This window comes from Salvelinus alpinus, chromosome 1, assembly GCF_045679555.1.
Source record: "Salvelinus alpinus chromosome 1, SLU_Salpinus.1, whole genome shotgun sequence".
In the NCBI taxonomy this organism is placed as follows: domain Eukaryota; kingdom Metazoa; phylum Chordata; class Actinopteri; order Salmoniformes; family Salmonidae; genus Salvelinus; species Salvelinus alpinus.
This window is the reverse complement of record NC_092086.1, coordinates 53,308,353-53,331,439: the sequence shown is the minus strand read 5'-3', so window position 1 is coordinate 53,331,439 and position 23,087 is coordinate 53,308,353. Positions and strand designations below refer to the sequence as shown.

The following is a 23,087-nucleotide window of genomic DNA, read 5'->3' as shown; positions in this document are numbered from 1 at the left end:
ATTTATTTATAAAGCCCTTCTTACATCAGCTGATATCTCAAAGTGCTGTGCAGAAGCCCAGCCTAAAACCCCAAACAGCAAGCAATGCAGGTGTGGAAGCACGGTAGATACAACATCCAAATGCTTTATTGCGTTACACACACCATCAGCAGCTACGCCTTGCAAAATGTCAAGGCGTTGCAGAAAGAGGAAGATCAAGTGAGCTACACGACACACACAGCCAAGTGGTAAGTAAAACAGCTTCTCTTTTTTGGTAACGCAAGTCGGGAGATTCTCCAGACCTATTTTTGGTACTGCTTCTGCAAAGTGATGATGTCTCTGAGTGGTGGACTTATAAAGTGATTTTTTTTCAGCTAACAAGTTCCCACAAGGGTCTCGCGGAGAGGTTGCAGTCGCCACGGGTTTCAAAGGAAGAGAGTTGCGCGCAAAGGGTCATCATGAAGGACCAAAGCTGTACTGATGAAATTACACAAATCTTCCAAGAGGCTCCGCCGGCGAGACAAGCCCTGTTGGACAACTACAACAACCTGATGAACGTGGCCGAATACTGCGAGAATAACTACCTGCAGGTGAGATGGAAGTTTAGTGCAGACATCCATTTAGGACACAGCCTAAGTTATACCGTAGCTAGTAGACATGGCATAGCCTATCAATTAATGTGTAGTTGAACAAATAGCCCACAGTACCGTTACTTTCACAGAAACGAGAATAAGCTATTCAAATCAAGGCCCTACATCATGCATCAATCCCTAAATAGTGAAAGAGAATGGTTTATCTCTCAGCTCATTTCATAACACAGCTGTTTTCACACAGTGTTCAAAAGTATGTGGACACCCCTTCAAATTAGTGGATTTGGCTATTTCAGCCACTCCTGTTGCTGACAGGTGTATAAAATCGAGCACACAGCCATGCCTTCCCCACAGACAAACATTGGCAGTAGAATGGCCTTACTGAACAAGTCAATTCGTTAAATTTCTGCCCTGCTGGAGCTGCCCCGGTCAACTGTAAGTTCTGTTATTGTGAAGTGGGAACGTCTAAGAGCAACAACGGCTGTGAAGTGTTCGGCCACACAAGTTCACAGAATGGGGCCGCTGAGTGCTGAAGCCCGTAGCACGTAAAAAGCGTCTGTCCTCGGTTGCAAACTGCCTCTGGAATCAACGTCAGCACAATAACTTTTCGTCTGAGCTTAATGAAATGGGTTTCCATGGTCAAGCAGCTGCACACAAACCTAAGATAACCATACACAATGCCAAGCGCCAGCTGGATGGTGTAAAGCTCGCTGACATTGGACTCTGGAGCAGTGGAAACGTGTTCTCTGGAGTGATGAATCACACTTCACCATCTGGCAGTCCGACGTATGATTCTGGGTTTGGCGGATGCCAGGAGAACGCTACCTGCCCCAATGCATAGTGCCAAATGTCCTTTTGAAAAACCCTTTTTGGTTCCAGGTTAAACCAGAACCCTTACGAGTTCCATGTAGAACCAGCTGTGGAAAGGGTTCCACCTGGAACCAAGATGGGTTCTTCAAAGGGTTCTGCTATGGGGACAGTCGAAGAACCAATTTAGGTTTGCGATGGAACCTTTTTTTCAAAGGTATAAAGGTGCCTTAGATGTAAAGGTGCCTGGAAGAAACTTTTGGGTCGCCACACCGGCAGAACCTTTCCAGTTAAAAAAGTTTCTTTGAGGAACCCCTCTGAAAAAGGTCTTAGAGGAACCCCTGTGTAAAGATTCAAACCGTCGTTCCTGTTCATAATGTTAAGTTTGTAAACCGCAAATTAAAATGTCCCTTGAATATTTATGCATATTACACATATTGTAATGTAATATGTTAACATTGCTGAGTTCATACAGTAATAAAGTGGTAACTACTCTAACTTTGGGATTTACATAGGCTCATACCTCTGTTAGCCTCATTGAAGCTATACAACTGCCAGTGTTCAACCTTAACATGTGATGAGAGTACAACAGAACAGATGAACAGTAATGACATTTACTCTAACATGCTGACTAGACCGGGCAAACGTGCGCATGTTGATTTTGTCCTTCGACAAAGACACGCAGGTTGAAATATCAAAACGAACTCTGAACCAACTATGTTAATTTGGGGGACAGGTTGAATCACATGAAACATTCATGGTCATTTAGCTAGCTAGCTAGCTTGTTGCTAGATAATTTGTCCTGGGATATAAACATTGGGTTGTTATTTTACTTGAAATGCACAAGGTCTGTTCTTTCTGGATCTTAGTCAAATTGTGACCCATTTTGATTCACACAAAATCATGTTCTGGCTACCAGACGCTGACACGAGCGAGCAGTTTGGATTAAATTATTGAATAACATGTATGTGTACGTTTATTTTGCAATGCTCGCGCATGCAATGTGGCTGGTGTGGTCAGCATGTAACGGGTAGGCCCAAAAATATATATTATATATATGTTCCTCGAATCACCACTAATTCTAAGAGTGTAGTCTACCGTGTGGCCAAAGTGGTTCCTAATTCGTCTTCTTAAATTACTCTTTACGTATTGAACAATGGAGATACTTTTTGGGGCCACCAAGCCAAAACTTGGCAGTGAAATCATTTAAATTGTGATGGTGAGTAAAAAAAAAAACATTGATTTCACCTCATTTTAACATTCTGTCATAAACAGCACATGTTCAACTTCGTGAAAAATGTTTTCCCATCTCAATAGATAAAGAAAATGACTATAGTAAGTGCCTCTCTTCAGCGTAGTTAAATAATGAAAAACAATGTTGTGCCCGATTTAAATGAAAACTGTACAACGGTCCACAATATGTCAAAGTGTAGGTCTGAGTCTTGTGCTTCCAATTAGTGTTTATACTATTACTTTACTACTATACCGCTCTACAGTGGATTTTTAGCAGTGTTATGGTGCGTTCGTAACCAAGTGGGAAATGGGAAGTTACCACATCTGGGAAAAATCCACTTGAACGGCCCTCCAACTGGTAATTATTAACTAAATCAACCATGAATCCCCTTGTGACAAGGGAAATGGAAGCTTATTGTGTGCAACATGGAGGGACAATTGAATGAAGATTCACTACAAACTTTAAATTGTTAAAACATGTCTAGCCTGTCTTTATGGCTAACAGGGTTGACGTGTTATGCTCCACACGCTCAGTTTTTCGCCAGAAAACACAGTTAAATTAATTAATTAATCACTAATCACATGAAATAAATAATAATCTTCAGAAATAACTTTGTCAAAGCAACGCAAAAACTAGGGCTTTACAATCATGGTGAAAACTTGGGAGTATTTTTTTGGGATTAGCGGGTTAAAATCTTCCTAGAAGTCACAGAGGGTGGATGGAGGGACATTTTGGCACTTTAGCATTTCTCCTTTGCCAAGATAATCCATCCACCGGACAGGTGTGGCATATCAAGAAGCTGATTAAACAACTGCAGGAATCTTTACCAGAGCTGTTGCCAGAGAATGTAATGTTCATTTCTCTACCATAAGCCACCTCCAACGTCATTTTAGAGAATTTGGTAGTACGTCCAACCGGCCTCACAACTACAGACCACGTGTATGGTGTCGTGTGAGTAAGCGGTTTGCTGATGTCAACTTTGTGAACAGAGTGCCCCATGGTGGGAGTGTGGTTATGGTATGGTCAGGGAAAGCTACGGACAAAAAACACAATTGCAATTTGAATGCACAGAGATACCGTGACGAGATCCTGAGGCCCATTGTCGTGCCATTCATCTACCGCCATCACCTCATGTTTCAGCATGATAATACATGGCCCCATGTCGTAAGGATCTGTACACACTTCCTGGAAGCTGAAAATGTCCCAGTTCTGCAATGGCCTACATACTCACTAGACATGTCACACATTGAGCATGTCTGGGATGCTCTGGATCGACATGCATGACAGCTTGTTCCAGTTCCCGCCAATATCCAGCAACTTCGCACAGACATTGAAGAGGAGTGGGACAACATTCCACAGGCCACAATCAACAGCCTGATCAACTCTATGCAAGGATGTGTCACGCTGCATGAGGCAAATGGTGGTCACACCAGATACTGAATGGTTTTCTGATCCGCGGCCCTACTTTTTTTTTTTTTTTTAAGGTATCTGTGACCAACAGATGCATATGCATATCAGATGCATACCCAAGTCATGAAATCCATAGATTAGGGCCTAATGAATTTATTTCAATTGACTGATTTCCTTATAATAACTGTAACTCAGTAAAATGTTGAAATTGTTGCATGCTGCGTTTTTGTTCAGTATACATTAAGAAACATTCCTGTCAAAGAAAGAGGAACAGATTAGTTTACGTAGTCAGAAGTACTCGCACTAGTTTAGAAAGCTTACAAAATTGACAAAGAGCATTTCTGTGCTTGTATTCTTATCTAGTGTAGACACTGGAACGGTGATGCTGCTAGATTGTGCATTGTCAAGATGAGCAAGAAGAAGTGCACTTCCGGTGACACCCACCTCCTTCAAATATTTCCGTGTAAAGAGAGTGTTTCAATATGAAGAGAAACACAATTGAGTGCTTCCTAATTGGTTGTATTTGTGTGTGACGTGTGTCTCTATTGGCATTATGAGTGTGAGAGAGAAGTAGTGTTCATCTGAGCACAGAGAGTAACACAGGAAGTCTCTGTGCATCTGCGTGTTAGAAGTGAGCATGCATTATGTGCCCATTTCTATGTGAGTGTGAAGGAGTGCACATATTAGGGTAAGCTCTACTTCCCCATGCTGTAAGGCAGTTATGTGCAGCCTATTGTCAACCAAGTTGTTAGGTGATGCTCTAAATACTGAAGTAGCCTGCGGGAACATGTCTGATTGCAACACAGCAAATTGGACAGTGTTACCTAGTGTTGATTTTTCAGTGTAACATTACTAGGGTTGATTCAGTGGTGTAAAAGAACCCCAGTGTTAATGTTAAGACCCAGTGTTGAGTGTGAGTCTGATTCTGATTCTGTCTGATTTTCTCGGTGGAGAGTAAAACTTTCACATCAAAACCAAACCAACATTATGTGATTTCCCAGCATGCTCTACTGCAGCTCGATTATCTGGGATTGTTTTTAATATCTGTGTTTTGAACAGATATTGATTGATTCATCTTATGCTACACAAAGATAAATTGCATACATTCTAAACTAATCCAATCACTGAAATAGTTGTTCCAGTTTAAATGGTTTAGGTAGGCTCGTTTATCAATGTTCCTAACCCTGGCAGTCATTCTTAATGCAGATTGCAGGTGAATAGAAATTCCAACTGTTGGCTGTCCTAACTCTGGCTGGATTCCAATGGTAATCACATATCACTCTGCAAGCAGCATAATGTGACGTGCAGGCCTGACGTGGCACGTAAACCAGTAGGTTTGTAACACCACTGTGTTGGGTTAAAACATGGCCATCAAAGTAAAACCTTATGATATACTGTATGTAACGTATTGTCATAAACAGTTTAGCAGTAGGAACTTGGTGAAGTCTACAGGATTGAGAATGAACAAATTCAACAATCATGTCTCTGTCACTAACAAATACAGTCATGGGTGGTAACTCTAATTCATTGAAAAAGGCAACGCAGAGTGTGAAATTATATTGGGGTCGTTGGGCGGCGTGGCTTTGAATTATTTAGTTTTGGCCACCCGTGAGTAGAAGTGTTGTATCATTTAAGTGGTCTATGGTTATGTCATTTTTTTCCTTTCTATTGTGTTATTGACTGTACGTTTGTTTATTCCATGTGTAACTCTGTGTTGTTGTTTGTGTCGCACTGCTTTGCTTTATCTTGGCCAGGTCGCAGTAAATGAGAACTTGTTCTCAACTGGCCTACCTGGTTAAATATAGGTGAAATAAAAAACTTTTTAAATAAAAAATTAAAGTCTGAGCACGTCTGCTAACAGTTCTGAAGTCTTTGTAAAACCTTACATAAGAGCAGGTGGCAATAACGACTTGTAAATAATGTTATAATGTCCAACAAGAAATGACCTTGTCAAGAGATACGGACCTTTTAGTGTAATGGTTAAAAATGCTAAATGAGGTGTTATTACATAACACCATTGGTGTGAACTAGATACACTTCCTAGTGTTAGAAATGCTTTATGAGGTGTTATTGCATGACACTGAAAGTGTTAATTCCCCATCACTGACAAAGTGTAACAGCGTCAGCACTAAGCTCATTGTTAATTTAACACACAAATGTGTGGACCTGTAACGACACTTGCCCAGTGTTAAATGTAAATGTTGATTTAACACTGGAGAAATTTTTGTGTACGTTCACCGTGAAATGAAATAGAATTGTGAACGCTATGATCAGGCTGTTTCTTCCAGGCTAGTAAATAGGCGCTTTCACTGGACATCTAAAAGAAGGGGTCATGTGTTTAGCACTGAGCTGTGTGTGTCGATATTATCGAAGAATTAGAACAGGAAGGAGTTCTACTGTGTGAGGAGGAAGTGAGAGGTCTGATGTCACTGCTCTTCTCAGACACTTCAACAGCATCATATGACTCACAACTCTGAAGAATGTCATCCCACATTGTCAATTTCAAAATGAGATGCTATTATTGTCATGATTGTTATGATCCCCAAGTGATCAAATAAAATAAAATTGTATTAGTCACATGCGCTGAATATAATATGTAGACCTTACAGTGAAATGCTTACTTACAAGCTCCTAACTAACAATGCAGTTAAAAAACTTACAAATAAGAATAAGAAATAAAAGGAACAAGTAATTAAAGAGCAGCAGTAAATTAACAATAGCGAGACTATATACAGGGGGTACCGGTACAGAGTCAATGTGCGGGGGAACCGGTTAGTCGAGGTAATTGAGGTAATATCTACATGTAGGTACAGTTATGAAAGTGACTATGCATAGATAATAACAGAGAGTAGCAGTGGCGTAAAATAGGAGATGGGGGTGGGGTGGACACTGCAAATAGTCTGTGTAGCCATTTGATTAGATGTTCAGGAGTCTTATGGCTTGGGGGTAGAAGCTGTTTAGAAGCCTCTTGGACCTAGACTTGGCGCTCCGATACCGCTTGCCGTGCGACCAAGGTGGCTGGAGTCTTTGACCATTTTTAGGGCTTTCCTCTGACACTGCCTGATATAGAGGTACTGGATGGCAGGAAGCTTGGCCCCAGTGATGTACTGGGGCCAATGACAGCTTAGGAACAGTGGGTTAACTGCATTGTGCAGAATGACAGCAACCTTTCGGTTACTGACCCAACGCTCTAACCATTAGGCTACCTGATGCCCCACGGCCAGGCATGATGTACTGTGCCATACGGTCTACCCACTGTAGTGCCTTGTGGTCGGAGGCCGAGCAGTTGCCATACCAGGCGGTGATGCAACCAGTCAGGATGCTCTCGATGGTGCAGCTGTAGAACCTTTTGAGGATCTGAGGACCCATGCCAAATATTTTCAGTCTCCTGAGGGGGAATAGGTTTTGTCATGCTCTCTTCACGACTGTCTTGGTGTGCTTGGACCATGTTATTTTGTTGGTGATGTGGACACCAAGGAACTTGAAGCTCTCAACCTGCTCCACTACAGCCCCGTCGATGAGAATGGGGGCGTACACGGTCCTCCTTTTCCTGTAGTCCACAATCCTCTCCTTTGACTTGATCATATTGAGGGAGAGGTTGTTGTCCTGGCACCACACGGCCAGGTCTCTGACCTCCTCCCTATAGGCTGTCTCATCGTTGTCGGTGATCAGGCCTACCACTGTTGTGTCATCGGCAAACTTAAAGATGGTGTTGGAGTCGTGCCTGGCCATACAGTCATGAGTGAACAGGGAGGGGACTGAGCACGCACCCCTGAGGGGTCCCTGTGTTGAGGATCAGTGTGGTGAATGTGTTGTTACCTACCCTTACCACCTGGCGGCGGCCTGTCAGGAAGTCCAGGATCCAGTTGCAGAGGGAAGTGTTTAGTCCCAGGGTCCTTAGCTTATTGATGAGCTTTGAGGGTAATATGGTGTTGAACGCTGAGCTGTAGTCAATGAATAACATTCTCACATAAGTGTTCCTTTTGTCCAGGTGGAAAACGGCAGTGTGGAGTGCAGTAGAGATTGCATCATCTGTGGATCTGTTAGGGCGGTATGCAAATTGGAGTGGGTCTAGGGTTTCTGGGATAATGGTGTTGATGTGAGCCATGACCAGCCTTTCATACACTTCATGGCTACAGACGTGAGTGCTACGGGTCTCGGACAGGGAGAGGTTGAAAATGTCAGTAAAGACACTTGCCAGTTGTCAGCACATGCTCACAGTATATGACCTAGTAATCCATCTGGCCCTGCGGCCTTCTGAATGTTGACCTGTTTAAAGGTCTTACTCACATCAGCTGCGGAGAGCATGATCACACAGTCGTCCGGAACAGCTGGTGCTCTCATGCATGTTTCAGTGTTATTTGCCTCGAAGCGAGCATAGAAGTAGTTTAGCTCATCTGGTAGGCTCGTGTCACTGGGCAGCTCTCGGCTCTGCTTCCCTTTGTAGTCTGTAAGGGTGTGCAAGCCCTGCCACATCCGATGAGCGTCAGAGCCGGTGTAGTACGATTCGATCTTAGTCCTGTATTGACGCTTTGCCTGTTTGATGGTTGGTCGGAGGGCATAACGGGACTTCTTGTAAGCTTCCGGGTTAGAGCCGCGCTCCTTGAATGCGGCAGCTCTATCCTTTAGCTCAGTGCGAATGTTGCCTGTAATCCATGGCTTCTGGTTGGGGTATGTACGTACGGTCACTGTGGGGACAACGTCATCGATGCTCTTATTGATGAAGCCAATGACTGATCTGGTGTATTCCTCAATGCCATCAGAAGAATCTCGAAACATTTTCAAATCTGTGCTAGCAAAACAGTCCTGTAGCTTAGCATCTGCTTCATCTGACCACTTTTTTATTGACTGAGTCACTGGTGCTTCCTGCTTTTAAGCAGGAATCAGGAGGATTGAATTATGGTCAGATTTGCCAAATGGAGTGCCAGGGAGAGCTTTGTATCTGTGTGTGGAGTAAAGGTGGTCTAGAGTTTTTTTCCCCTCTGGTTGTGTATTTAACATGCTGATAGAAATTAGGTAAAAATAATTTAAGTTTCCCTGCATTAAAGTCACCGGCCACTAGGAGCGCCGCCTCTGGATGAGCGTTTTCCTGTTTGCTTATGGTGGAATACAGCTCATTGAGTGTGGTTTTAGTGCCAGCTGTCTACAGACAGCTACGAAAAATACAGATGAATACTCTTTAGGTAGATAGTGTGGTCTACAGCTTATCATGAGATACTCTACCTCAGGCGAACAAAACCGTGAGACTTCCTTAGATATCATGCACCAGCTGTTGTTTACAAATATACATAGTCCACCCCCCTTGTCTTACCAGACGCCGCTGTTCTTTCCCGCCGATACAGCATATATCCAGCTAGCTGTATGTTGATAATGTCATCGTTCAGCCACGACTCCGTGAAACATAAGATATTACAGTTTTTAATGTCTCGTTGGTAGTTTAATCTTCCTCGTCGATTTTATTTTCCAATGATTAAATGTTAGCTAGTAGAACGGAAGGCGGTGGGGGTTTATTCGATCTCCTACGAATTCTCAGAAGACAGCCCGACCTCTGTCCTCTTTTACTCCGCCTTCTCTTCAAGAAAATTACGGGGATTTGGGCCTGTTCCCGGCAAAGCAGTATGACGTTCTCGTCGGGCTCGTTAAAGGAAAAAAAAGCTTCTGCCAGTTCGTGGTGAGTAATAGCTGTTCTGATGTCCAGAAGTTATTTTCGGTCATAAGACACGGTAGCAGCAACATTATGTACAAATTAAGTTAAAGAATAAGTTACAAACAACTCACAAAAACGAACAAAAAAACAAATTTGGTTAGGAGCACGTAAAATGCCAGCCATCTTTTCCGGCACCATGATACACACATCGGCTAATCATAATCATACTCTATTGTTTGGCATTTGTGACATGAGCATCATGTGTGCATTTATTTTTTTCATGACTGTCAGTCTCTCCATGTCTCTCTCTCTCTCTCTCTCTCTCTGTCTCTGTCTCTCTCTCTCTCTCTCCCTCCCGTTAGGCAGGTGCAGATGCGGCCAAGGCCCTGGAGGAGACTAAGAACTTCACTACCCAGTCTCTGGCCAGTGTGGCCTACCAGATCAGCACCCTGGCTGCCAACGTCCTCAAGCTGCTGGATGCACAGAACTCCCAGCTCAGACACATGGAGTCCTCTGTCAACCTCATCGGACAGGTAGCATGTCTAGCATGTCTCAACTTATGTGTTAGGCCCCGATTCAGTTTCAGGAAGAGAACACAAGCATGTGTATATTAGCAGCAGTGGTGGTTGGTGCCGAGGAGGGAGGACGATTCTTTTTTTATGAGCATGGCCTAATTTCTATTACAGCATATTGGATGACTGTCATTCATATTCCATTTACACAGCTCAATGTAACATCGCTAGGTTTAGGTTACTACATGATACTCAAATTGTCTCTATACCCATCATGATGTTGCTACAACATAGCCTATGAATGAAAGTTTACAACGTAGGTGCACAGGTCGAGAGAAATTTGAAAGGTGACATACATTAACACATTCAATACCGCCTTGTACACTCTTGCCTCCATCTAGCTGATCTAGGGTGTAATCATTAGTCCAACAGTTGCAAACAATAATTTCTATTGGACAAATTCAGGTATGTTTATACCCATTTCGTTCCGTCTGCCTCTGTTTAAGAAACGTTTTTTTGGCGGATATAATAATACACCCCTGGTCACACGCAAACACTGTTCACTTTTATAGCAGCCACATACAAACAGCATTATCACTTTGATCATTGTATAGTCCTTCTCACATCTATGCCCTCTCCTCTCACCTTTTCCCTTAGTTTGTGGACTTCAGTGCATAACACATCAGCGGTCTGGGACCAGGCAAGGAAACCTTTCCAAGCCAAACCTTCTTATCATAACCGTTAACCACCACACACAGCCTACATTGTTGTCACCAAATGTTCATATTCAACATAGCTACTAGAACTAACGCGTTAGTAAACCTGTGACAATCATGCAGTATAGTGTACAGTCAGCAGCAAGCAGTTTAGCAGTTACACTGGCAAGCCCCGGTGGCAATAAATTAGTAAAACCAAAAGCTTACCTTAACTTTGGAAAAGTTCCAGTGTTTGATAGCTATAGCCAGCTAACTTACATAGCATCCCTCTTTGTTTGAGCCGGGTGTTTGAGTAGGCTAAATGAGCTAGCTGCATTTGCTAGCTAAGTAAGTGAAAGTGTAAAAAAAAGATATATATTAAATATAGCTAGCTTTCTCTCTCTCATTCATTTTTGAAGAAATTAATTTGTTCAAAACTGTTAAACTATTGTCTTTCTCTCTCATTGAGTCACCTACTCAGCACATTTTATGCACTGCAGTGCTAGCTAGCTGTAGCTTATGCTTTCAGTACTAGATTCCTTCTCTGATCCTTTGATTGGGTGGACAACATGTCAGTTCATGGGGCAAGAGCTCTAATAGGTTGGAGGATATCCTTTAGAAGTTGTCATAATTGCTGTGTAAGTCTATGGAAGGTGTGAGAACCACGAGCCTCCTAGGTTTTGTGTTGAAGTCAATGTACCTAGAGGAGGACGGAAACTAGCTGTCCTCTGGCTACACCATGGTGCTACCCTACAGAGGGCTGTTGAGGCTACTGTAGACCTTCATTGTAAAACAGTGTGTTTTAATCAATTATTTGGTGACGTGAATATATTTAACATAGTTTCATCTAAAAAGGATACCTTTTTTAGTGTTTCACTATTTATATTTTTCTGAATTCACTGAGGAGGATGGTCCTCCCCTTCCTCCTCTGAGGAGCCTCCACTGGTTAGCAGAAATGCACAGTTAACCTTGCTAAAAAGGCAGGTTTGCTTCCTTGAACCCAGGCTTTAGAATGAGGTGGCCATTCCGAGGCAGTGACAGGATTGAAGGGGCAAATTCAATTCATGAGTTACCCTCCGTCCGGGGTTGATGCGTTGTTGCACCTAGATCATCAGGGTTCTCTGAGTGTCACTCGTACCCACTGTGCCAATTTCCTTTATTCCTTGCCCCTTCCCTCTCTTTGTCCACCATCCCTTCCTCCCTCATCTCCTTAACCTTGGTGCTCAGCATATCAAAGCTGCAGGTTCTGCCTCTCCGCTGACCTGGGCTGGTTTCCAGGGACTCTTTGGGGACCCTGGCCTTCTTCAATGCAGAATAGCTGATTTCTCCATCCCCAGTACACCACGTGCCTCTCCTCTCTCCCTCTCATACACCAGTCCCACTGCCCCCCCCCCCCCCCCCACCTCCCCTCTCTTACACCAGTCCAACTGTCTCCCGCTGCCCCCCTCCCCCTCTCTGTAGCCCCACTGTCACCAAAGCTGGCACAGACCCCAGGCATTCCTGCATGCTCCGTGCCCAGCATTATCATACAGAACCAGGTCGCCTGAGGAGGGGGTTGGGGATGGAGGGGTGAGTGGGTTAAGGGGCTACAGTGTGAACTTTGAACTTCAACGCATAGCATCATAGGAGCTGGGATGGAATGTTCCTTCCTGCTAACCTCTGATTGATGTCTTCCATTGTCTGCTGGCACCCATGAAGGGTCCCTACAACTGTATACTAAATGATAGGGCTCACTTGAACTCCCTCTATTTGGGGGAGGAAAGAAAGTTTGACAATATTACCACGTTCGTGAATGAGCTATATTGAGCTAATGATGTTGTCAGAGAAAGGGTACCATGCTATTCCATCCTGTATGGTTTATTTTGTATTTTGGAAAAGGTTTTACCAGAGGGGAGGAATTAAGAATGGCACATGTTTATCTGTATTTTTTTTTAAATCAATTTAATTGTTATTGGTTCATACCCTGATGGCAACATCCTCTGCTTCCTGTCTTGTAGACAGTGGACATGCACAGAGAGAAGGTGGCCCGGAGAGAGATAGGGGCTTTCACCACAGCCAAGAGGGTTCCCCGCGGTCACAAAATAATCCCCCCGGCAACAGGCAAGGAGCCCAAACCCAAGTACACCCGTAGTCCCATCACCTACTCGGACCTGGACACACAGGGACATGGCATGAAGGTGAGACGGAGTTCTCAAGTTCAAGTGCAACTACTCACAACACATGTTTTACCTAACATTCCCATGCCATTAAAAAGGTCAAAGGTTCAAAGAAATACTTTCGCTGCAAGTGTCATACTATACAGCTACAAAACTGTACACTACTGTATGTTGCAATCAATATTCAGTAGTAGTGTTGGAAATGACTGAGGTGGAAATGTAATTACATAATACAAAGTTGGTGAAAACGACTTTTTAAAACCAGGATACTACGGCGGGAGACAAAGGCTCCGTAGGTTTCCTTAGCCCTCTAGACAAGCCTTTCTGATGCAGCTCGGCAGCAGCCGTAGTCTACACCACATCCACTTCGAGAGGAGCAGCTTGTAGCGTAGCGCTGACCTCGATTAGCACACACGCACTCAAGCATGCACGGATACAACGCACTCACGCACACACACACACAGATTAAGCAGCCAGCAGGCCACTGTGCACCGTGGGAAAATGGCTCGACGCACTAATTAGTGCTGCCAAGGCTAAGCCGCTTCATTGATGCTCCAACACAATTCACTCATCTACAACACATACACACACACGCACACACACACGCACACACACACACACACATAAACGACCTCTTCTTTTCACTCTGCTCTCCCTTTCTCTCTCTTTCTCTCACCACTTCCCCACAGGATTCTGGTAAGCTGCTGGGGAAAGCCGGGTCAACACGCAAACATGGCGGCACCATCAGGTATGATGATGACACTGCTGGCTCCATTTGCTCTCACACTGTCAGTCTAACTGTAACTGTTTCACTTCCTGTAAAAGTCATTCAGACAGGAAGCCTAATTTCCGCACGTCCTCTATGCTCAGTGGCCCACAAAACCCCTTTTTTTTAAACTTTTATTCAAGACCAGAAACATCAGCAAAAGAAATCCTTAAAATAATTTGTGTGTGTGCTGTGGGTAGGGTTGGGGAAGGAGGTTAAACAGTATTCATGGCTAACCACACCTCCTGTCCAATCATGTTTGTTGTGTTCATTCAGTAGGGGATTGAATGCCATTCAGCCAGAGGGAGATTTACTGTTGGCAGGAGAAAGAGCACAGAGCTTTCACAATGTGATTATGCCAAAAACAAACCAGGAAGTATAGAAATCAAATATGCGGGTATCATTTGCACAGAGTAGCATATTTAAACTGTGAAGTGAGAGAAGATATCTCTCAGTCAATGTGTATGATTTGAAGCTTTCTGCATGTTTCTCACTATTTACGAGTTGATAAAGCTGGTCTGTGTGAGTTCAAGTGCCAGTATTTGTGATAATGCTATGTGACGCTTACGGCTGTGTGTGTGTTTTCAGCAGGAGCACTTCCAGAGCACCCCCAGAGCCTGTCCAGTGTCCCATAGCCCCCTCTCTGTCTCGAGGGGCGTCCCTCACCTCTCTCCATGATCGCTCCATTGGGTAAAAAAACACTTCCTGGAAACACAGTTTTACTCTACACACATAAGCTTTGACACTTACTACTAAACACTCCATTCCTTTTTTTTTTTTTTTTTCTTCTTTTTTTTCTTAAATTTTATCCCCTTTTCTCCCCAATTTTCGTGGTATCCAATCGCTAGTAATTACTATCTTGTCTCATCGCTACAACTCCCGTACGGGCTCGGGAGAGACGAAGGTCGAAAGTCATGCGTCCTCCGAAGCACAACCCAACCAAGCCGCACTGCTTCTTAACACAGCGCGCCTCCAACCCGGAAGCCAGCCGCACCAATGTGTCGGAGGAAACACCGTGCACCTGCCCCCCTCGGTTAGCGCGCACTGCGCCCGGCCCGCCACAGGAGTCGCTGGAGCGCGATGAGACAAGGATATCCCTACCGGCCAAACCCTCCCTAACCCGGACGACGCTAAGCCAATTGTGCGTCGCCCCACGGACCTCCCGGTCGCGGCCGGCTGCGACAGAGCCTGGGCGCGAACCCAGACTCTGGTGGCGTAGCATAGCACTGCGATGCAGTGCTCTAGACCACTGCGCCACCCGGGAGGCCCTAACACTCCATTCCTTACGAGTACTCAGACACCTCAGTTAAGTGTGGTGCTTCTGGATTTGTATATTTTGTGTGTAGAGTAGCCTATAGAATATCTCCACCCAGACCATGGAAATATACCCCTAGCTTACTTTGAGGTTGCCCTCCCCCTCCTGTAACAGGTCCAGCTTCGGCAAGGCCGTGCCTCCCCCCGTGGTCCCCAGCTGGCCTGCGTCACCTAACTCTGACATCATCACCACCCTGCTGGAGGAGGCCCCGCCCCCACCACCGCCCCTGTCTCTTATGGAGGATGGTGACGCCGTCATGACCGCTCCGGCCCCTCCTCCTCCTCCCATGGCGCCTCCTGCCTCCTCTCTGGATGTCCCTCCTCCCCCTCCACTGCCCCCCACAACCAGCACCCCTGAACCTGCCCATACCGGCCTAGCCTGCATCCCCCCTCCCCCTGCCCCACCCCCACTGGATACTGGTAAGTGTCTGTATAACACTTTATCATGAATTTCGTAAAACATGAATAAACTTTTTGTAACTAGCGTACATACTATTAGTAACTGATTGTAAACGTATTGTATGAGTAACTAAAGTACATTAACATGTCATAAAATTAATATCACACTCAATGTCAAACATCTAGGCGGAAAATGTCGCTTGTTTTTGTGTTTCCCACACTGTGTGACAGCTTTAGCACACTGCACAGTGTAGGAGAGGAAATGAGAACACGTAGTGTGTATAAAGACACCCAGAGACATGCACATGCTGACACATCTAGAGGCAGAAAACCAGGAACAAACAACCTTGTGCCTGCACTGTGATACTAAGAAAGAAATACTTTTATGGCCTAGTTGCATGATTGTGTTACTGATTTCACACGGTATGAAACGCTGAATATCAACTTAAATCAGATGAAGGAAGCAGATATACTATTTTCTTAGTGGCAGAAGAGAACGGCTTCCCGCCTCCTATGCCACCACCATCTGACGAGCCTCTCCCTCCACCAACCAGTGGGGCCCTGGAATTCCCTGGCCCTCCCCCTCCACCGAGTGATGAGGTGGATGAAGGTAAAAGGAGCGGGTTGGTTTGGTGGACCACCCAGCCCTAAATGTGTCACACTGTACTTTTAATGGTCTTTCAACAAGTGGTTTTGAAAGGACTCTAGAATGAGACCTCACATCCATTTCTAATGCCGCAAAGGATCTGATTTGTTAAAATGTTGGTATCTATTTGTTTAGTTTAGCTGTCTGTCTGAGGTTTGTTTATCTGTCTGTCTTTCTATGCAGAGCATGCTCGCTGATGCTGATCTTTGGTGTTTTCTTGTCCTTATCGCTGTTATTAGACTCTCCAGTGTCTTCCTCTCTCTCTCTCTCTCTCTCTCTCTCTCTCTCTCGCTCTGTGTGTCTGTCTGCTTGATCTTGACCTTTGACCTGTGACCTGTCTCTCTCCGGCTCAGCTCTGCAGCCCAGGCGGTCTTGTGTACGTCGTCACCCCCCCAGCTCGCTCTCCATGTCCCTCAGGGTCCGCAAAGGCCCTCGCTCTCGCTCGCTCTACACTCGCTCGCTCTTCCTGCCAACCATCCAATCACGTAAGGCTACTTTGGCAACCCCCCCATCCCAGGTCCTACCCCCAGCTGTAGTCCAATATGGCCTCATGACTTAGTATTAATATACCAATCATTAGTTCATGAGGAGCTGAACATGGCTAATGCGAAACTGGTTTAATATTACACCACCGTTGTTTAGGTTTATGATGCATGATGAAAGTTCAAGCCTTGCTTAAGCAATTGTGTTAGCTTCATATTAGTGCTAGCATTAGCATTTGGGCCGTCATTGTAAATAAGAATTTGTTCTTAACTAAATAAAGGTCCAATAAAACATTGATTAAAATACATGTGGAGTTCCCGCTAAAGACCCCTTTTGGTTGATCTGCTGTCACCTTTCTCCGTCACCCATTCCTACCTCTCCCTCTGTGACCTCACCGGTCAGTCATGATCCCCCCTCCCCCTTCATACCCCCCTCCCCTCGCCCCTCCCGTGTCGCTGAGCCCCCTGTCCAGCCTGCCCGCCCGCCTGGATCACCTGGGTAAGTGGGGACTGTGTGAGACCGCAGTACACCCTCCAGGCCATGGAGAGGGGGGCGTGAGAGGGTGACTTCTGTCCAAATGACTGCATCACTGCTTCTGCTTCTGCTGCTATTGCTGTTGAGTCTACTGTGTCGGAAGGTAAAGCCATGGACAGATTCTGTCCCGTAAAAGTCCGTCAGACACCGGGTTGGTAACGTCTTTGTTTTTTCCTTGATAGATATGATGTCTTGTGTTTTTCAGTATAACAGATAACACCTTATGTGGAGAAAAGAGTTACAAAGAAGCTCGGTACTGTAAATTGATTTCAAGAGTCCTCGGGAACAAGTTATGCAGTATAGCTATAGTTTTGATACACTTTGGAACGTATGCTGAATTACTTGTATGGCAAGTGGTGCAGCCTATCATCAGTTTGGGTTTACAGTTGAAGACGGAAGTTTACATACACTTAGGTTGGAGTCATTAAAACTCGTTTTTCAACCACTCCACAAATTTCTTATTAACAAACTATAGTTTTTGCAAGTCGGTTAGGACATCTACTTTGTGCATGACACAAGTCATTTTTCCAACAATTGTTTACAGACAGATTATTTCACTTATAATTCCAGTGGGTCAGAAGTTTACATACCCTAAATTGACGGTGTCTTTAAACAGCTTGGAAAATTCAAGAAAATTATGTCATGGCTTTAGAAGCTTTTGATAGGCTAATTGACAGCATTTGAGTCAATTGGAGGTGTACCTGTGGATGTGTTTCAAGGCCTACCTTCAATCTCAGTGCCTCTTTGCTTGACATCATGGGGAAATCAAACGAAATCAGCCAAGACCTCAGTTAAAGAAAATTGTAGACCTCCAGAAGTCTGGTTCATCCTTGGGAGCAATTTCCAAACGCCTGAAGGTACCACGTTCATCTGTACAAACAATAGTACGCAAGTATAAACACCATGGGACCACGCAGCCGTCATACCGCTCAGGAAGGAGACGTGTTCTGTCTCCTAGAGATGAACATACTTTGGTGCGAAAAGTGTACATCAATCCCAGAACAACAGCAAAGGACCTTGTGAATATGCTGGAGGAAACAGGTACAAAGTATCTATATCCACAGTAAAACGAGTCCTATATCGACATAACCTGAAAGGCCGCTCAGCAAGGAAGAAGTCACTGCTCCAAAACCGCCATAAAAAAGCCAGACTACGGTTTGCAACTGCACATGGGGACAACGATCGTACTTTTTGGAGAAATGTCCTCTGGTCTGATGAAACAAAAATAGAATTGTTTGGCCATAATGACCATTGCTATTTTTGGAGGAAAAAGGGGGAGGCAGAACACCATCCCAATCATGAAGCACGGGGGTGATAGTATGATGTTGTGGGGGTGCTTTACTGCAGGAGGGACTGGTGCAGTTCACAAAATAGATGGCATCATGAGGAAGAAAAATTATCTGGATATATTGAAGCAACATCTCAAGACATCAGTCAGGAAGTTAAAGCTTGGTCACAAATGGGTCTTCTAAATGGACGTTGACCACAAGCATACTTCCAAAGTGGTGGCAAAATGGCTTAAGGACAACAAAGTCAAGGTATTGGAGTGGCTATCACAAAGCCCTGACCTCAATCCCATAGAAAATGTGTGGGCAGACCTGAAAAGGTGTGTGCGAGCAAGGAGGCCTACAAACCTGACTCAGTTACACCAGCTTTGTCAGGGGGAATGGGCCAAAATTCACCCAACTTATTGTGGAAACTTGTGGAATGCTACCCGAAACGTTTGACCCAAGTGAAACAATTTCAAGGCAATGCTACCAAATCCTAAGTGAGTGTATGTAAACTTCTGACCCACTGGGAATGTGATGAAAGAAATAAAAGCTGAAATAAATTATTCTCTCTACTATTATTCTGGCATTTCACATTCTTAAAATAAAGTGGTGATCCTAACTGACCTAAGACAGGGAATTTTTACTAGGATTAGGAATTGTGAAAAACAGAGTTTAAATCTATTTGGCTAAGGTGTATGTAAACTTCCGACTTCAACTGTATATGACTTTTGTCCAATCCTGTAGATCTGGTGATCCCAGCCCCTCCTCCTCCACCTTTTACCGACAGCGTGGTGGGCTTTGATGACGACATGTCACCCCTACCTCCCCCTGCGGATTATGACACGACTGGCCCTACAGACTTTTTGGAGAAAGGTATGATAGTGCTCCATGCGTATTCACCAATAGATAAATTACTAAATGCCGTCATGGCCCTAATTGCATGCGTACTTTTACAGTACTTATTCAATGTCTGACCAAATCATACCATAACATTTGGTCTATGTTTGTGTTTTGTCTTGGTTGTCTCATTGCAATTCACTTTCCCTCCCAGTGGTGGCGCTGTACAGCTACAACTCAGGGAATCCCGGAGACCTGGTGTTCCTGGAGGGAGAAGTCATCTACCTGATCAAGAGGAATGAAGATGGCTGGTGTGAGGGACTGCTCAACGGAGTAGAGGGATTCTTCCCTGGGAACTACGTAGATTCCTCCACCAGCTAAGATATTAGACCACTTAAAGGTAGACTCAGCGATATGACGTATACGCAGAAAGTTAACAGCATAGTGGGTCAATTTCCTCTACAACTAAGAGTGTTGAAGCCCGAGGCTCAACTTTGTCCTCTGTTTTGGTCTTGTGGGCTACCATGATGTAAAAGTGTGAAGCGAACCCGTGCACATGCGCAGATTCCGTGTGTGACTGTGTGAGAGCGGAGTCGTGCATCTCGCTTATCACAATATCTGTGGTGCTGCTCGTGGCAATGTCATTTCGCTTAGTCTACCTGTAATATGAAAAGGGAAAGTAGGCTCTGTCCACAAACAACCCCTAACCCTATACCCTAAGTCTACCTAGGCACTTTATGTTGATCAGGAAGAATTGGACAGGTATAAACATACCTATTCACATCATTGGTAAAAGCAATAACTATTGTAGCTTCACCTGTTCCTTTGATAGGACAGATGGCATTTCAACAATATTGGTATTTCAACCACCAGAGTTTAGGGCTAGTGGTTGTTGGGTTGTTTCTTGATGGGGACATAGTCAACTATTAGCTTTGTAGAAAGACCTCTACTGACCCCTACAGGTCAAAGTAATGTGAACGGAAAATAAAGCAATATTTACACAAGGACTGATGACAGGATTCTGAGATATAGCCACTATATAGCGCGAGGGGCTAGCTATATATTACCAAGAGGGGCACTAGGTAGGACGACTTAATATCTGCTATCTTTCAACCAAGACTAGATACAAGATACAAAGTCAGCTTGTGTATTAACCATGAAGGTAGTGAATACTTGGTAAAGAGGGAAAATGCTTTGCAAGTTATATAATAGCTCTATGTCCTGTTCAGTATTTTTTTAAAGTACTGTAGTGTATGTGCACTAGTTTGGCATTACAGTTGTGCTCAGTAGGATAAGCCCTGAACGCTGCAAAATGATGTGGTAAAGTTGGATCTGTTTTTTGTCAATGGAACCAGTCACTGTTTGCTGCTGCAGTTTTTGGCTCTGTGGGATGGTGTTGGTCTCTTAATTAGAATTGCACTAATATATTTTGTAATATTCAAACTAAGATGAAATAATATATGGATTATTGAGAAAATTCATACCCAAAAAATATTTGTATGAATTCTATCACGTGGTGAAAATATTTTACTGTAGTGATGTCATGATATTGAAAAATCTAAAAGTGCTTTTCAACTTCTTAATGTTTTCAGTTAGTTTCATTTTGATATTTAGTACATCCTTTTAGATTGAACAATGTTTTATTTACATGTCTTTCAATAAATGCTTAGCTTTTCCAAATAAACTTTTCCAATTGTAACTCCTTTTCCAATTATAAAACCTTAACCCACTTCAGATAAAGTTAATCTCTTCCAATATTCTCTTGCTAATCTAGAAACCAACTATAGAAAAAAAGATGACTACGGTATGTGCTATAAAGAGCGTTAAGAGGAGTAACAAACTAAGTCCATATCATTTTGTTGTCTAAAACATGCCCCGATAGGTCTTATTCTAATGCTAAGACAGCATGATACAGTAACTTTACCATTGTGTTTGGCCTCATCATGGCCACGGCAGCTCAGGTGCTGTGCCTTTAAATAGCAAAGGGTTGCCATAAACCTGTAACCTTAACCCTCAGTCCCATAGCACACCTTTTGCCAGATACGAGACACATTAACACAGTACACATACACTCAGGTCTTCTATATTCACACACACGCACACACACACACAGTACACATAGGTTCAGGTCCTTATTGATTTCCGTTGAAGTCCCAGGTTTACTGAAGTGGCTGCTGGCTTTAAGGTAAGATAAAATTCATTTGGATTCATATATTTGCTATGTGTTAACATACAGTATAATATGACTATAGGTCAACAGAACTTTGTTGGTATGAATGTATGATTTGGCTCACGAGTGGCGCAGCGGTCCAAGGCACTGCATCTCAGTGCTAGAGGCGTCACTACAGATCCTGGTTCGATTCCAGGCTGTATCACAACCGGCCGTGATTGGGAGTCCCATAGAGCGGCGCACAATTGGCCCAGCGTCGTTAGGGTTTAGCCGGGGTAGGCCGTCATTGTAAATCAGTTCTTAACTGACTTGCCTAGTTAAATAAATGAACAATCTACTCTGACAGATGGAATAGATTGTTCTTGGTGTTGACTCTGTGTAGTACACATTGACTATGCGGTTAGGTATGCTATTCTTTGGAAGCTTGTTCTTTCACTCCACTTCCACTTGTGGTTTTATCTACTTGTGACTTTATCAATCTGTGGACTTAATAACATGGTATATTATCCCCTGTGAGTGCCTCTCGATCAAGCCATAGTAGAAAGTCGATACTAACTCTACCTTGATACTGACCCATTCAAATTGAAGGTTGACAGGAGTTTATATTACATTTTCGCTGCAATGCTCTTTGTTTTATATTGCAGCTAGTCTCTCGTAGCTGAGATTTGGTTCTGGGTGTTGAGATTACATTGCAACAAAACACAGATCTGGTTCTTTTCTATCTGAGTGTGGCAAAGGTACTATTTCATGTTTGAGTCATGTTTATGACAGTTGTGGAAAAACATGATTTCAATATGTGAAATCACTTCACGTGATGATATCCCACATAAAGTTTCACGTCTCGAGAGTTTCAAGTTCCTTGGTGTCCACATCACCGACAAACTATCATGGTCCAAACACACCAAGAGAGTTGTGAAGAGGGCAGCTGCACCATCGAGTTATACAGCTGCACCGTCGAGTGCATCCTGACAGGTTGCATCACCGCCCTGTATAGCAACCTCTCGGCATCCGACCATAAGGCACTATAGAAGGTTGTGCGTACGGCCCAGTATGTCTTGGGGCCAAGCTTCCTGCCATCCAGGACCTAAATACTAGGCGGTGTCAGAGGAAGGCCCAAAATATTGTCAAAGACTCCAGTCACCCAAGTCATAGACTGTTCTCTCTGCTACCGCACGGCAAGCGGTAGCAGAGCGCCAAGTCTAGGACCAAAAGGCTCCTTAACAGCTTATACCCCCAAGCCATAAGACTGCTGAACAATTAATCAAATGGCCACCCAGACGATTTACATTGACCCCCCCCCCCCTTGTTTTTACACTGCTGCTACTCACTGTTTTATTATCTATGCATAGTCACTTTACCCTACCTACATGTACAAATTACCTCGACTAACCTGTACCCTCACACATTGACTCGGTACCGGCACCCCCTGTATATAGCCTCGTTATTGTTATTTTATTGTTACTTTTTATTTTACTTTTACTTTAGTTTATTTAGTAAGTATTTTCTCAACTCTATTTCTTGAACTGCATTGTTTTTTTGTTATTTAAAAAAAAATATATATATTATCAACCCATCCACTACCCCTCCCCATCTTCTGATGACAAATATATATATATATATTTTTTTACAGCTTTTCT

General features: G+C 43.9%; 1 protein-coding gene across 5 annotated transcripts; it reads left to right on the top strand.

The window, feature by feature from the left end:
• The first annotated feature begins 69 nt into the window (after window positions 1–69).
• LOC139580393 (ABI gene family member 3-like) lies at window positions 70–20,964 on the top strand. 5 transcript variants are annotated; one of them, XM_071409026.1, is made up of 10 exons: window positions 70–227; window positions 354–569; window positions 10,030–10,200; window positions 12,872–13,051; window positions 13,720–13,778; window positions 14,385–14,486; window positions 15,226–15,530; window positions 15,964–16,119; window positions 19,188–19,316; window positions 19,495–20,964. In XM_071409026.1, the coding sequence occupies exons 2-10, from the start codon at window positions 438–440 to the stop codon at window positions 19,659–19,661; spliced, it is 1,401 nt and encodes a 466-aa protein (XP_071265127.1). In that variant the 5' UTR covers window positions 70–227; window positions 354–437; the 3' UTR covers window positions 19,662–20,964. The 5 variants fall into 5 exon arrangements, with proteins under 5 accessions (XP_071265127.1, XP_071265134.1, XP_071265149.1 ...); XM_071409033.1 differs by lacking the exon at window positions 70–227 and having other exon boundaries at window positions 257–569; window positions 14,388–14,486; XM_071409048.1 differs by lacking the exon at window positions 70–227 and having other exon boundaries at window positions 258–569; window positions 14,388–14,486; window positions 15,994–16,119.
• The last annotated feature ends 2,123 nt before the right edge of the window (window positions 20,965–23,087 follow it).

What these genes read in the sequence shown, in the direction of transcription:
- LOC139580393 (XM_071409026.1), top strand. Translation starts at nt 438, where the DNA reads ATGAAGGACCAAAGCTGTACTGATGAAATTACACAAATCTTCCAAGAG. An exon ending in CTGTCAACCTCATCGGACAG is followed by an intron (nt 10,201 to 12,871) that starts GTAGCATGTCTA and finishes CCTGTCTTGTAG; the next exon opens with ACAGTGGACATGCACAGAGA. An exon ending in TACAGACTTTTTGGAGAAAG is followed by an intron (nt 19,317 to 19,494) that starts GTATGATAGTGC and finishes TTTCCCTCCCAG; the next exon opens with TGGTGGCGCTGTACAGCTAC.